This window comes from Chlorocebus sabaeus, chromosome X (genome assembly GCF_047675955.1).
Source record: "Chlorocebus sabaeus isolate Y175 chromosome X, mChlSab1.0.hap1, whole genome shotgun sequence".
NCBI classification, from domain to species: domain Eukaryota; kingdom Metazoa; phylum Chordata; class Mammalia; order Primates; family Cercopithecidae; genus Chlorocebus; species Chlorocebus sabaeus.
In genome coordinates this window covers 20,139,643-20,154,424 of record NC_132933.1, presented here as the reverse complement: position 1 = coordinate 20,154,424, position 14,782 = coordinate 20,139,643, and the positions used below count along the sequence as shown (strand labels likewise).

General features: G+C 40.4%; 1 protein-coding gene across 1 annotated transcript in view; it reads right to left on the bottom strand.

The window, feature by feature from the left end:
• The window catches only part of GPC3 (glypican 3), a 457,513-nt gene that overhangs the window by 137,083 nt on the left and 305,648 nt on the right, over positions 1 to 14,782 (bottom strand). The window contains exon 5 of the mRNA XM_007992737.3: positions 14,505 to 14,630. Within this exon, the coding sequence (XP_007990928.1) occupies positions 14,505 to 14,630 (126 nt within the window). The remainder of the gene's footprint in view (positions 1 to 14,504; positions 14,631 to 14,782) is intronic.

Below are 14,782 nucleotides of genomic sequence, written 5' to 3'. Positions count from 1 at the left end.
ACTCTACTGTTTGAGTCCTGCTTTCTGAAGTCCCACTGTACCCTTAGACAGAATTTAAGAGAGCAAAGGGAAGAGGACAGTGATCAAAATGCATCAGGGAGAAAAAGGTAAGAGGAGTTAAAAAGCGAAGACAGAGAAACCAACAGAATGTGTGAGCTGCAGCTCTCCCACCTCTCCTCCACCCCTTCAATGTATGTAAACCCCCATGACTGCATCTTTTCCCTATATTTTGTAGCTGTAAGAGTCATAGGTACCGATAGGTAACCAACCACCCCAGTTTGCTGGGACTGAGGGGTTTCCTAGGACTTGGCAAAAGTCTAAACCTGGAAAGTCCTAGGCAACCTGGAAAAAGTTGATCACTGTAGGGGCCAGAGGGTGTTTGCTTGTTGCTGTTATTTGTTTTAACCAGAGAGCAGGGCACTGCTGCTAGATGCTATCCACTGGGGTTTGAAAAAGCTGGGTTATCCAGAAGCCATGTATAGGACTTTTTAATGGTATTTTCTTCATGCCTATAAATGAAAAAAAAAAAAAAAAAAATAGGGGTTTCTTAAATAGATAAGTTTCTCCAGGGGAACATTAGCCAATTTGAGGAGGATGGTCTTTAGCAGGACAGTCACACAGCAATAGCCTCATTATCAATGATTCTTATTTGTATGCTTTGATTCTCTGACACATGCTGTCTTTCTCCAAGTTCAATTCCCAGCATTGTTATTATATGTGCTTGAAAGTAGTAAAACTGTATTTACTTTAAAGTGATCTGTCACTCAGACTTTTCATTAATTTAAACTGATGCTACCAATCTCTCAAAGTATTTCCTTATCCAGGGCCAACTGGTTTAATTCACCATCATGGGCTGATTTGTTTAAAAATAAAATTCGTGGGGATAAGTGGATTTGCTTAAAAATTTTTTAGGCTGGGCGCTGTGGCTCAAGCCTGTAATCCCAGCACTTTGGGAGGCTGAGATGGGCAGATCACGAGGTCAGGAGATCGAGACCATCCTGACTAATGTGGTGAAACTCCGTCTCTACTAAAAAAATACAAAAAACTAGCCGGGCGAGGTGGCGGGCGCCTGTAGTCCCAGCTACTCGGGAGGCTGAGGCAGGAGAATGGCGTGAACCCGGGAGGCGGAGCTTGCAGTGAGCTGAGATCCGGCCACTGCACTCCAGCCTGGGTGACAGAGCGAGACTCCGTCTCAAAAAAAAAAAAAAAAAAAAAAAAAAAAAAAAAATTTAAAATAATATTCCTCCAGTCCTTGAGAGATGTACAGAGAGAGATACTCAGGAAGCTGCTAAAGGGTCCATGTTTGTAAAGAGAGCCCACTAATGCTGTGTTGATTACCCAGTGTTCCATTTATTCGGGGTAAAACTTCCCCCTACATCTGATCTACTCTTCTACACTAACATCTAGTAAACGGAGGGTAATTTATAATTTTCAAAAACATCTCATATGCATTTTCTTATTGGAGGCTCACAGCAACTCTTTGAGGTAGGCAGGGGAGGTATTAATTTCACAGAAGGAGAAAACAAAATAGAGTTTAAGTAATCTGCCTAATGGTACAGTGATACCATGGGAAGCTAGGCCTAGTACTAAGGTCTGTTACCCGCAACTATGTCTGTTGGTTCATCCAACGAATTCAATATACATGTATAGAGAGTTTACTCTACGGCAGGCACAGCTAAGCAATGAGGTTTTATACATGGAAGACACAGTACTACTCTTTTTTTTTTTTTTGAGACAGGGTCTCACTATGTCACCCAGGTTAGAGTGCAGTGGTGCGATCATAGCTCACTGCAGCCTCGACCTCTTGGGTTCAAGCGATCTTCCCGCATCAGCCTCCCGGGTAATTGGAACTACAGGCACATGCCACCATGCCTGGCTAATTTTTTGTATTTTTGGTAGAGACGGGGTTTTGCCATATTGCCCAGGCTGGTCTCAAACTCCTGAGCTCAGGCAATCCACCCACCTCGGCCTCCCAAAGTGCTGGGATTACAGGCATGAGCCACTGCGCCTGGCCCACAGTACTAGTCACTAAGGAGCTACTAGAAGATTACAGACAGACATGTAAAAGCTCTCAATATAGTGTCGCTGGGGACATGCTAGAGAGAAGATGAGGTGCCAGCAAGCCTTAACCCAGACAAAGTTGTGGACAGGAGGATTCAGGGTCCTCAGAAGAGATGATGTTAAGGATAAGTAGGGGTAAGCTAGCCAATGGTTTTTTTCTAGCCCATTCTAAGATGGTCCTTGTCTTAGTGCTCCCTAATAGTATTTGGAAATTAGCTTTTCAGCATGAGTTCTTACATAGTGCAATCCTCTATGCATCCCTCCAACCCCAAACTGCTGTATCCCTACTTCAGGTGGGAACACCTTACTTTGGCTCCTGCTGAACAGGTACTCATCCCAGCTCTAGGCCAGAAGCTGTGACTAGAAGCAAAGAGAACAATGACAAAATGGGTCAACAAGTGGCTCAAACCAAGAAAAAGTTCATTTGGGTAGTTTTTAAGATTCATCTGACCGTGTGGATCACTAAGATCTGAGGGGGCAAAAAATAGGAAGCTCCTGTGACACTGGAGTTACAAATTAAAACAAATTTCCTTTCACAGGGAAATGAAACTACATTATAAAGGAGACAAACCCATGGATCAAAGCCATACTCACGTAAAAGAATAAAATTCATTGGCTTGAGAAATTGGGAAATCATGACTCATTTTAATGATCTTTCTCCTTTTCTACAAAGGCTAACTCAAGGGTGACAGAAAGGACTTTAGAGCACTGAACAACTAGTTTTGACCTGCAACTAGACTCATCATGGTTGTTAATGTAATTTAGGAAGATTGCCTGAGTTAATCTCTATAAAGCAGTAGTAGGAGAAATGGTTTAAGATGTCTTTGCTGTGAAACAAGATGCTGAAGGTAAGAAGGTCAGCCTAGTGCATACCCTTAGATGCAAATAACTCTCACTTGATCCTCAGTGGACTCAAATGCCCACCATTTGCACCAACCAGGACCAAGGATTGGGATTTTTGTTTTTGCAGAAAAGAGAGGAAATAACATAAAAATCAGAGGGGGGTAGGTGAGGCTGTTCCTGAAAAGTTAAGAATGGGTTATTGAAGGGAGCCAATATCAGGCCTATCTCCCAGTAAAGATCTTCAAGGGCTTTTTAATAGTTTTTTTTTGGAAGAACAGCAATAATAGCTACCATTTTTGAGAACCTAACTGTGTTCCAGGCACTACACTCCGTACTTCACAATCTCCTGGAATCTTTTCAACAAACTGTTAAGGGAGAAACTATTAACTCCATTTTACATGTGGGGAAGCTGAGGATCAGAGAAGAGGAGCTAATAGGTAATGGAGCAGGCATTCAAACCCAGGCTTTGCTGACTCTAAAGTTGTAAGTTTAAACACTCTAATACACTGCCTTACGTTGCCACATAACTCTATGTGCTTTTTGTTAATCTCTCAACTGTTCGGCTACATTTCTATCAGTAAAAAATCATCAGAGAAACTCAAACAAGATTTTGTACTTGCTGAAGTATAGGAAGAAAGAGCAAAAAATAGGAGAGCTAAATTTCTTTCAAAGAAGCCACCAAGAGCTTGTACCCTAGGGAAAGAACTGTGCCAGTAGCAGCAAAGAAAGTGACACCTGCCAGTCATTTCCTGTGGCCTGTGGAACAGAAAAACCACCACCACAATCCAACGATCACAATCACAACAATGACAACTGCCAGAGGTGTTCTAAGAGCAGGGCCACTAGCAGGAAGCTCCCAAGAAAAGAGGCTTCCCTAACATACCTTTCCCTGTGCTTCACACTCCAAGTCCCAAGAGTCCCACTTTCACTGATGCTCAGTGATTGACTATCAGAAATAAACTTTCTGAGTCAGAGAAATTGGACAAAAATGTTTCAGGGGGGTGTTACTGTTTGTGGAGGTCAGAGGTATTCTGATGAAATGACATTGACAACACTAAAAGAAACTTACCAGGGAAACATCAGGACACTTATCATACTCAGCAGCCTTGTTTCAATCATTATTCAACTTACATGCTCTCTGAGGGGTGAATATAAAGTCATGACAGATTTCAAATTTGTATAAATCTACCAGAATGTATGCAGCCCAAAGGTTTTTGCAACAATTATGCTGACATCACTCAAAACAATTCTTGCTGGGCATGGTGGTACATGCCCATAATCTCAGCTACCTAGGAGCCTGAGGCAGGAGGATCGCTTAAACCCAGGAGTTCCAGACCAGCCTGAGCAACATAGCAAGACCCAGTCTCTACAAAAAAATTCCTGAAACTCCTCTTTGGAAACCCCATTTAAAGCCAATATAAATGTCAGAAGAAGTAAACAGCCGTATTATTTTATCCTCTCCTCCAAATGAACCCCAAATGGTATAAGCCTGCTTAATCAGCTACCTCATTTAGCAGTTTGTTTCCCAAAGACTCACAGTATTTCCCCCAAAAAAATCCAGTTTACCTTTATGGGAAGAAACATGGCCCACACCTCTTCACCCTTACTCTGGACATTTACATGGGCTGCTCAACCATGGTATAATGGTAATGACAACATCAACACCAGCTATCAATTATTTAAGTGCCTATGTGCCAGAATTTATCTTCACAACAGCCCTGCAGAGTAGGTATCACTACTCCCATCTTATAAATAAGGTAACAGAATGTCATATTAAATGTTCTGCCCAAAGCACACAGCTGGTGTCTGAACCAGGATTAAAATATCCATCTGGGGCTGGGCGCGGTGGCTCATGCCTATAATCCCAGCACTTTGGGAGGCTGAGGAGGGCAGATCACTTGAGGTCAGGAGTTTGAGACCAGCCTGACCAACATGGTGAAACCCTGTCTCTACTAAAAATACAAAAATTAGCCAGGCATGGTGGCACGTGCCTATAATCCCAGCTACTCGGGAGGCTGAGGCAGGAGAATCGCTTGAATCCGGGAGGCTGAGGTTGTGGTGAGCCAAGATCGTGCCACTGCACTCCAGCCTGGATGACAGAGCTAGACTCTGACACACACACACACACACACACACACACACACACACACAAAAAAAAAAAAATCCTTCTGGATCATCCTAAAGACTGCACTCTTCCCAATATATATTAATCACCAAGTGTATGCTTCCTAACATTTCAGGGTCTTCTCACTGAAGACCTCAGCCTGCACCACTGATGATCAACTGGCTGAGAATCAACAACTTGTAGATGGCAGGGATCAGCCATAAACCCACAAGGCTTTTTCCAAAGAGGAGGTAGAAAAATTATTTGGAAGACTGGCAGCATCAGTGGAGTTCATCTGTCACTTACCAAGGCACTACCTTTGAAGGAGGCAATAATACTTAAGGGGCAGAGAAGCTCTAGTATGTCAATTTACTCATTTCTTAAAAGCAGATATATTTCTTCCTGGTTCCATCTCCTAAGCCTTCCAGGCTAAAATAGAAGACTTCTGATTCATGGAGCAGTGACAGTAAAAGGAGACAGGCCTTATCCAACCACCAGAATCACACTTCCAAGAGGAAATTAGGAGGTGATGTTTATTTGTTGAGGGTGTGGATATGCTGGGACCTGTTTTGGAGGCCCCCAAATGCTCTTCGTATCACCAAATGATCCAACTGAGCTCAACAGAGGCTGGCATTGTATACTAATAGGACACAATCTGCCTAAAGTAATAAGCTATCCAGTATTCAACAGGTTGTCTATAGACATATCAGTGTTGAGCCATGAAAATGTCTCTTCCTGCTACTTAAGACATGACAGTCAACCAAGTCTAACACATCCTGAATGGAGCACACTGTATTAAGCCATCTGTCAACAGGATAAGCTGTGTTTCTCTCACTCAATTCTGAAGGTAAAGCTACTGTGTATGACACCATAATCTTAAGGGATAAATGTTACTGTATTGCCATGAGAGTATGTCCTGATAAATAGCTGTCACTAAAGACCACATCTAAGATAAATCGCTGCTGAAAAATATTCCAATCTAAGTCCATAGTGAGATTATTACATGGGGGTACTCTCCAAACTGATCTGTTCTGCCTTACCAGGATTTTAAAAAAATCATAGCTGCCATAAATATTTCATGCTATATCAAATTAAGTCATTTTCTGCATAATCCATTTCTCCTTCAAAGGCTTTCCAAGAACAATCTTGACTTATCTAAGGCAAGGTAGAATATGTAAACTGCCATACTAGCAAAGCATCGTTATACTTCAGTGTGTTCATTCTTGGGCACACACTCAGGCTAACTAGCAGTTCCCCAAATTGGAAAAAATGAAGTGTCATGTTTCTGCTCCTGGGAAAACTAAAGTAGAAATGAAATCCAAAAATGTCTTAGGGGGACCAGGAACTGTGGAGGTAGATAGTGATAAATCAAATACCGAAGCCCTATTTGTCCCTCTCTCCTTCCCACCAGCGTTTCATAAGCAGAGCCTCCTCCAATATAGGGGTAAAGGAAGAACTAGCCACGAGAAGAGAGAGCTGGGAGGTTGAAGACTATGTCTCAGCTTCTAACTCTCAAATCATCATGACAGTGGCCGAGAAGAGCTACTGAGTCTCACCTTCAGCATGACTTTAGTCTGGCTTATGCCTGAATCAATGGACTTTAGGACCTGACTCAGTGCTACTGAATATTATTTCCATTCTCCATTGTTTATGTTTTTCTGTACCCTCTTCCTCTTGGCTCTGTATTTTATTTATTTATTTCCTCATTGATGTTTGCATTGGCTATCCTATATTTAAAATCGTGTGGATACTGCCTTGGTCCCTTTGGAGAAAAGCCACACTATAAATTAAAACAACAACAACAACAACAACAACAAATAATAATAATAATAATAACTTATTTTAGCATGAGAGCATGGGGGCGATGTATAGCAAGTGCTGCATACCACTGGCCTGTTCTGACATGACTAGAATGAGATGTGCATGTTTTATATGTATGCGTGAGTATATATGCACTTTAGAATATAGGTCTTTTTTTTACTTAATCTCTTTATTACCAGATTGAAGATTCTGAAGGTCTTTCCTTGTTTCCATGTAAACCAGTGAACGACTTTTTTGTATTAGAAATTTTTAGGTACAACATACACTACTTGGGTGATAGATGCACTAAAATCTCAGAATTCACCACTACATAATTGATCCATGTAACAAAAACCCATTTGTACTCCAAAAGCTATAGAAATAAAAATTAAAGAAAAGAAAGAACTGTGCCCCCAACCAAATTCTTCAAAACATACTGTGTTGTTAAAATAATTGCATTATAAAAGCAGAATCAACTATTCTCCCTTGCCTTTCCTAGATCATAGGGGAAAAAATAAGCTATTTCGGTCATTTAATTGTTTGTATGATTTTACACATCTCATGAATTGGGTGTTGATGGTTCTCTCATATTCACTTCAACTTGCTGACATGCCACAGTCTATCCTTCCAACCCAGCAGAAAGGAAAGAAAAATGTTTCCTTACTGTGCTTTTCTGAAACATCCAGAAGGTTTTGAGACAACGGACAAAACTCTGAGAATTAACACAATTGCTTTGCATATTCCCACTTCTGCCTTCTCAATTAAGCAGAGAAATCCTGAAGAGGCATTAGAAACACTGAAAGACTTGTCTGGTCAGTGGAAATAAGAGAATTCAGTGTGTGTGTGTGTGTGTGTGTGTGTGTGTGTGTGTGTGTGTGTGTGTATGTGTGTGTGTGTGTGTGTATGTGTATAATTTCTCAGGTGAAATGAGAGGTAAGATTGCATAAGATAAAGAGGAGGCAGATTCACCACAACTTACCCCTGCAGATCTTAGGGAGTTTATTTAGTAATGCCAGCTGCCCCACGTAAGAGTGTCAGAGTCATCATGAGAGAATTAAAGATGAACATGCATTCATAACATAGTTTTTTTTTTTTTTTAAGAAATGGGGTCTTGCTGTGTGCCCAGGCTGGACTGAAACTCCTGGGCTCAAACAGTCCTCCTGCCTTAGCCTTCTGAGTAGCTGGGACAACAAGCACGTGTCACCACGCCCAGCTCCGATTCATAATGAACAGAAGTGGCAATGTAGAAACTGTCAGTCAGAAAACAGCAATATCCTGGAGCTGACATCTGGAGCTAGGCCGATCTGGCCCAGCAACATGATAAAGGGGTAGCATGAGCAGCTCCAGGTGAATCACAAAGGGAACTAAGGTATCATGCCACAAAGTAAAGTACAAGTACTTGTCTATGCAGAGTTGATAAGTCTCAAAGTCACTAGGGAAATACAAACCCCTATGGGAGGTGTGCTAATTGTAGGAGAGGCCAGCTGACTACAAACAGAAGGCTGAGACAAAGACTCAGGGGAGAATCATTGCAAAGGATTACAGAGATGAGGTCTGGTGATAGGCTAGCATTTAGGTTGTGCTCAAGGATGATGGGGATGGGAGGCCTATAGGTTTGGCTGACCTGTCTTCAAGGATAAGGGTGAGCTAAGCTGAGTGCAGAGGTAGTGAGAGAGATCTGACAGAGAAGTAGTTGCTCAGAGTTTATATAAAAATGGATAAAAACTGATGAATGGATAAACAAAATACGCTATATACGTGCAATGAAATATTATTTGGCTATAAAATGATAAAGTACTGATATGTGCTACAACTTGGATAAACCTCAAGAACATAATGCTAAGTGAATGATTCCATTTATATGAAACCCTTAGAATAAGTAAATCTATTGTGACAGAAAGCAGATAGTTGCTTGCCAGGGGCTGGAGGAAAGGGGAAATGGGGCGTGCCCATCAATGTACAACAATGTTTCCTTTTGGAGTGATGAAATGTCTTGGAACTAGAGAGAGATGGTGGTTGTATAACATTGTTAATGGACTAAATGCCACTGAATGTTACACCTTAAAATGGTAATTTTGTCATGCAAATTTTACCTCAACACACACACACACACACACACGCACACACACTTGCGTCTGCACACACACACACACAATACACATGGATGGGGCCTCTGTTGTGATACCTCTAAGAGGAGCTCTCCCTGGACTGCTGGGGAAGAGATGGGTTGATTTTCTTTTTTTGTTTTTGTTTTTGGTACAGAGTCTCGCTTTGTCACCCAGGCTGGAGTGCAGTGGTGCGATCTCGGCTCACTGCAAGCTCTGCCTCCCGGGTTCACCCCATTCTCCTGCCTCAGCCTCCCAAGTAGCTGGGATTACAGGCACCCGCCACCATGCCCTGCTAATTTTGTGTGTGCGTGTGTGTATTTTTAGTAGAGACGGGGTTTCACCATGTTAGCCAGGATGGTCTCGATCTCCTGACCTCATGATCCGCCCGCCTCGGCCTCCCAAAGTGCTGCAATTACAGGCGTGAGCCACCGCGCCCGGCAGAGATGGGGTGATTTTCCTTCCTCATCCTTCTCATTAGGTTGTGAACTCCTTAGCAGGGGCAGGAGCTGGATTATACTTACCAAGGTATGCCCTATTATATACTAAGTGCTCAATCTGTGTGGAATGAGCCTGAATTATCAGTTTTTTTTTTTTTTTTTTTGAGATGGAGTCTTACTCTGTCACCCAGGCTGGAGTGCAGTGGCATGATCTCAGCTCACTGCAACCTCCGCCTCCTGGGTTCTCGGCTCACTGCAACCTCCACCTCCTGGAAAGTGATTCTCCTGCCTCAGTCTCCCAGCAGTTGGGACTACAGGTACGTGCCACCACGCCTGTATATATATATATATATATATAGTATTTTTAGTAGAGATGGGGTTTCACTACATTGACCAGGCTGGTCTCAAGCTCCTGACCTCGTGATCCGCCTGCCTCTGCCTCCCAGAGTGCTGGGATTACAGATGTGAGCCACCATGCCTGGCCTATCAGATATTAAATGTAAAGACAAAACACCTTTTTTTTCCTCAAAAACTAGGGGTTTTTGAACATATATACTTTAACCAGTTTCCGTGTTATACTAATCTAAACAAGCGTCAAACTCTGTTTACCAATTTATAGATTCTAAACTAATTTATAGAAACTAAAACTAATGTATAGTTGCTCTGTTATACTAATTTATAAAGTATCAAACTATCCAGAAGATGAATGAAAATTCAGTCAATTATCCAGATATTTGGCCTAGCAAAAAGGGTGTTTGAGAATGATTTACAAAAGTGTTCACTCTTCATTTGGGTGTTATCAGGGCAAAAATGACATTTACCTATTGGGAAGCCCAGTGTTAACTCAGCAATCTGGGTTCCTTTATCTTTCTCTTGGTCCCAAGGACTCTCTAATTGAAATTCTCTGTAGTTTGACAAAGGCAGAAGCTGGAGGATCTTTCTGCCTTTGGCATTTGTAGGATATGCTGGTGGCTCACATAAAAGAGGATATCTCACATGCGCCGAGTTTGCTAATTTGAAGGTTTCTCAGCTAAGTCCTGGTAGACAAACCAATGTTTATCTCAAGTCCAGATGGGGTGGTGGTGGGAAGCTGAGAAGGATGAATGATAGGCTTATGTGGTGGTACTCCCTAAGACTGAATCGGTGTAAACATTTTCTTCATTCATATTTCAATCGACTGCATTCATAACAGAAAAAAATTCAAATGATGGAAAATATGACCTTATTTAGAGAGACAAGGAATTAACTCTTTAAAAGTTGAGTGATTTATACATCCATAGTAGGCTACAAACAGCTCTAATAACCCAGCTGACATGAATATTGCTCAGTATTTCTCTCAACATCAATATTTTCCTTTTGATCAAGTGTCTCCACTGACAAGTCTCATTCCCTATCAGGATCCTTGATTTTCGTAATTTTTCTTGACTAAAAGTAAAATTTTTTACAGGCACACAAATTTGACCTAGAAAGATAACAAAGTTACAACCCATTGGACAATAGGAAGTGGTAACTGTTACTTAAGACTAAATTAAATGAGAAATTTATTGAAAAGCTCTGGAAAGAGGTTTCCACTATAGACGAGACACAAGTGCAAAGCTAATCTTTATAAATGTTACAAATAGAGGCCACACGTGTCTTCAGGCTAAAGAACTTCATATTATTAAAGGTATATTCCTGAGTAATTTTTAAAAAATTAGTTTGACATTATTCCCTAGTCTTATCATTGCATTAGGTCAGCAATACAAGTACAAGTTAATTATAACCTGAGGTTACTAACCAAGAAGGAGTCACTTCCTGGATTACACTACCCTTATTCTGTCTGAAAATATGTTTGATTTATTTTCTTCCTCCCTTCCTTCCCTTCATCCTTCCTTCCTTCTTACCTCCCTCCTTTCCTTTCTTTCTTTCCTGGATAGTATATATTAACAATAAAAGTCATTTTGAAAATAAAGATTTTTCAGAAATCAGAAATATGAATAGAAGTTTGGAATAATAGCTTTTCTCCATACTACAGTATTTATTTTATTATTTTGTTCAATACCTTAAGGCTTAAAGCTAGCAAATGTAACAAAAATATTTCAGTTAACAGTTATTTTAATGATATAAAAGTACACTTGGCTAACTTTTGGACTCATTCAAATTTAGCAGGCTTTGGATTCCACCATTTGATAGAAGAGAAATTTCTTGGTTCCAGGGCATCATCCTTCACTAAAGTGTACCAAACATGAAGTAGTTAGTATGAGCAAAATTCAATAAAAATTCCAATAATTCAAAATACATAGGCCTGGGAATAAATTATTTTAAAATTAACTAAAACTGGATCAATCTGATTTTTCACCATAAACAACAGAAGATAAATCCAGCAGGGTTATAATATTTGCTTCAAACAATCACAATGAAGAAACAAATATTAGTGCTTGATATTGGATAAGCGCTCAAATATTTATTAGAATAAATACATGAACGAATGAACACATCAGTAAATAAATATATTTGTAAAGTAAAATTTCCTTTTTTAATAAGAGACCCTGGTTAGAAGATAAGCTGCTTAAAACAAATATTCACGAGTTGTTCATTTTTCGCTATAGTAACATAACATTGGACAAGATACTGGAATGGTTTCTCATCAAGTTTATGTAAGAAGCACATATTTGATCTGTGGATATATTCTTTTTCAAATAGTTATTGTTTGTATCAGTTTTAAAGCATCAGCTTTTTATAAAGCCAAATACCAACTGCTTTTCTCTGAAAATTAAAAAACAAAAACAAAAACAAAAACATGTTCATGATTCTTCTTAGTACCTGATGAGCTTTTACGATAACAAATACACATTATTTCTCCAGTGCATGGAGCCATCAATCCTTCCAGGCTGATTTACATTTGCTAGAGGGAAGTGTATCTCCATACAACTTCAATGCCTCTTCCAGGGTGGCATGCAACCTTATTTGCATTGTCCCATGTCAGTAAAATAGCATAGATGAGGAATAAGCTATTTTCTGACATATCTTTTGTTTTGCGTTGGAAAGAGAAGTGAAGGGGAAAGGGGGAAAAATGGAGACGTAATATAAATTGAGCTTCCAGTATGTGCCAGTCTGCTAGGGGCTTTTCGTTTATGACCTCTCCTAATAGTTACAACAATTCTGTGAGATGCTCTTCCCTTACAGAGGAAGAGGATGTTGAGACTTTTTAGGTTAAGTGACTCACCCAAGGCCACAGTTAGTAGCAGAACTGAGAGGCAAACCCAAATTCATCTGGCTCCAAAGCCTTCCTCTTTGCACTTCATTATACTGCTAATAAATTCCATTCAGCATTCCATGTCCTGGTATTGGGTCCCACTAGAATGTAAACTCTTCAAAGCAGCTAATTTGCCTTTTTCGCACTTGCATCCCTAGCACCTAGCTTGGTGCCTAACACATAATATCTCAAAACATAAATGTTGAAGGTATGAATGAGTGAATAAATTAATAAGAAAAAAATACACACAGACCGTCAGACCTGGAGGGGCTCTAATCCAACCATCTCCTTTTTTAGATGGGGGAAAGCAAGGCCTAGAGAGATTAAGTCACTTGCCTTTGGTTAAGCAACTAATTAGTGAAAGATTCAGAACTCGATTTCGGGTCTCTTCTGTATTCTCCTCTACAACATGCTACTACTTGTACAAACATTTTCTAAAGCATGTTCATCAACTCCTTGTGGTTTCCTAAGCATTGTATCCTCTTGATTTAATTTTTTAATCGCAAGCATTCCTCCCACATGGAAAGCAATGGAGGTTAGGAATACCACTAGCGCACCAGAATGAAAACTCTGTGAGGACAGGAAATTATGTCTGTTTTGTTCATTTCAACAGGCTTGGCACTTAGAAGGTGCTCAGTAAATACTTGCTGAATAAATGAATATAATGAATATATATGATTTCCTTTTCAGTGATGAGCAAATTCTTCATAGATAATGATAGCATAGATTATATGAACGAATACTCGGCCGGGCGGAGTGGCTCATGCCTGTAATTTCAGCACTTTGGGAGGCTGAGGCAGGTGGATCACCCAAGGTCAGGAGTTCGAGACCAGCCTGGCCAACATGGTGAAACCCCATCTCTACTAAAAATACAAAAGTTAGCCAGGCATGATGGCGGGTGCCTGTAATCACAGCTACTCGGGAGGCTGAGGTAGGAGAATCACTTGATCCTGGGAGGTGGAGGTTGCAGTGAGCCAAGATCGCGCCATTGTATTCTAGCCTGGGCAACAAAGTGAGACTCCGTCTCAAAACAAAACAAAACAAAGCCAAAAAGACAAAACAAAACAAAACAAAACAAAAAAACACCAAAACAAATGCTCAATAAAATATTTCAATAAAATTGCTCAGTGAAATGGTATTCCTCTTTCCCTCCCTTTTCTTCCTTTCTCTATCTTCATCTGTAAAATGGGAGAAAATAACAGTATTCATTTCATAGGATTGTTATAAAGATAAATAATACATATAAAGCACTTAGCATGGTACTTAATATACAATTAACTCTCAATAAATGATAGTTATCAAGATGAATGTGATTTCTTCAAATCAAATACATAAGGACCCACATAATGAGGAGATGGAAGAATCAAAGACAAAAGAAAGTTGTTTTATGCTTTAAACTCTGTAAAATTGCCTTCAGACACAGTTCTCTATGTGCTTCAAACTTTGCAATTTCTAGGAGGGCTATAAATTATAGACATCATCTAAAATATCATTGATGTTTTCTCTTTTCCTTGGAGAGTCTCGCTCTGTCACCCAGGCTGGAGTGCAGTGGTACGATCTTGGCTCACTGCAACCTCCACATCCCAGGTTCAAATGATCCTTCTGCCTCAGCCTCCCGAGTAGCTGGGACTACAGGCTTGCGCCATCATGCCCGGCTAACTTTTGCATTTTTAGTAGAGATGGGGTTTTACCGTGTTGGTCAGACTGGTCTTGAACTCCTGACCTCAGGTGATCTGCCCACCTCAGCCTCCCAAACTGGTGGGATTACAGGCATGAGCCACCGCACTCAGCCTCATAGATTTTTCTAGAATTTTTCTTGTGAAATTAATGGAGACAGAAGACATAATTAACCTTTATATAAACATATGACAATTATTCCTCAAATATTGCTATATGTAACTTTCAAAAAAGATCACCTCTCCACGAGTTCTTGTCCATTCCAGCAAAGGGTGTCGTTTTCCGCCACAGGGCTATGGCTGCAGATGTAGCCAGGCAAAGCACTATAGAAGCTGATGAAAGACTTCAACTTCTGAATTAGTTCCCTAAAAGAAAAACAAAACATCTGTGCATAAGAGGCAAGTAAACTCAGTATGAGAAAAGTTTAATTTCCTTATCAGCATGACAGAAAGGCTCTGCCAGGCTGATTAGAGCAACAAATGATTTTTAAAGACATTCTTGGCTACAAGGCCACAGT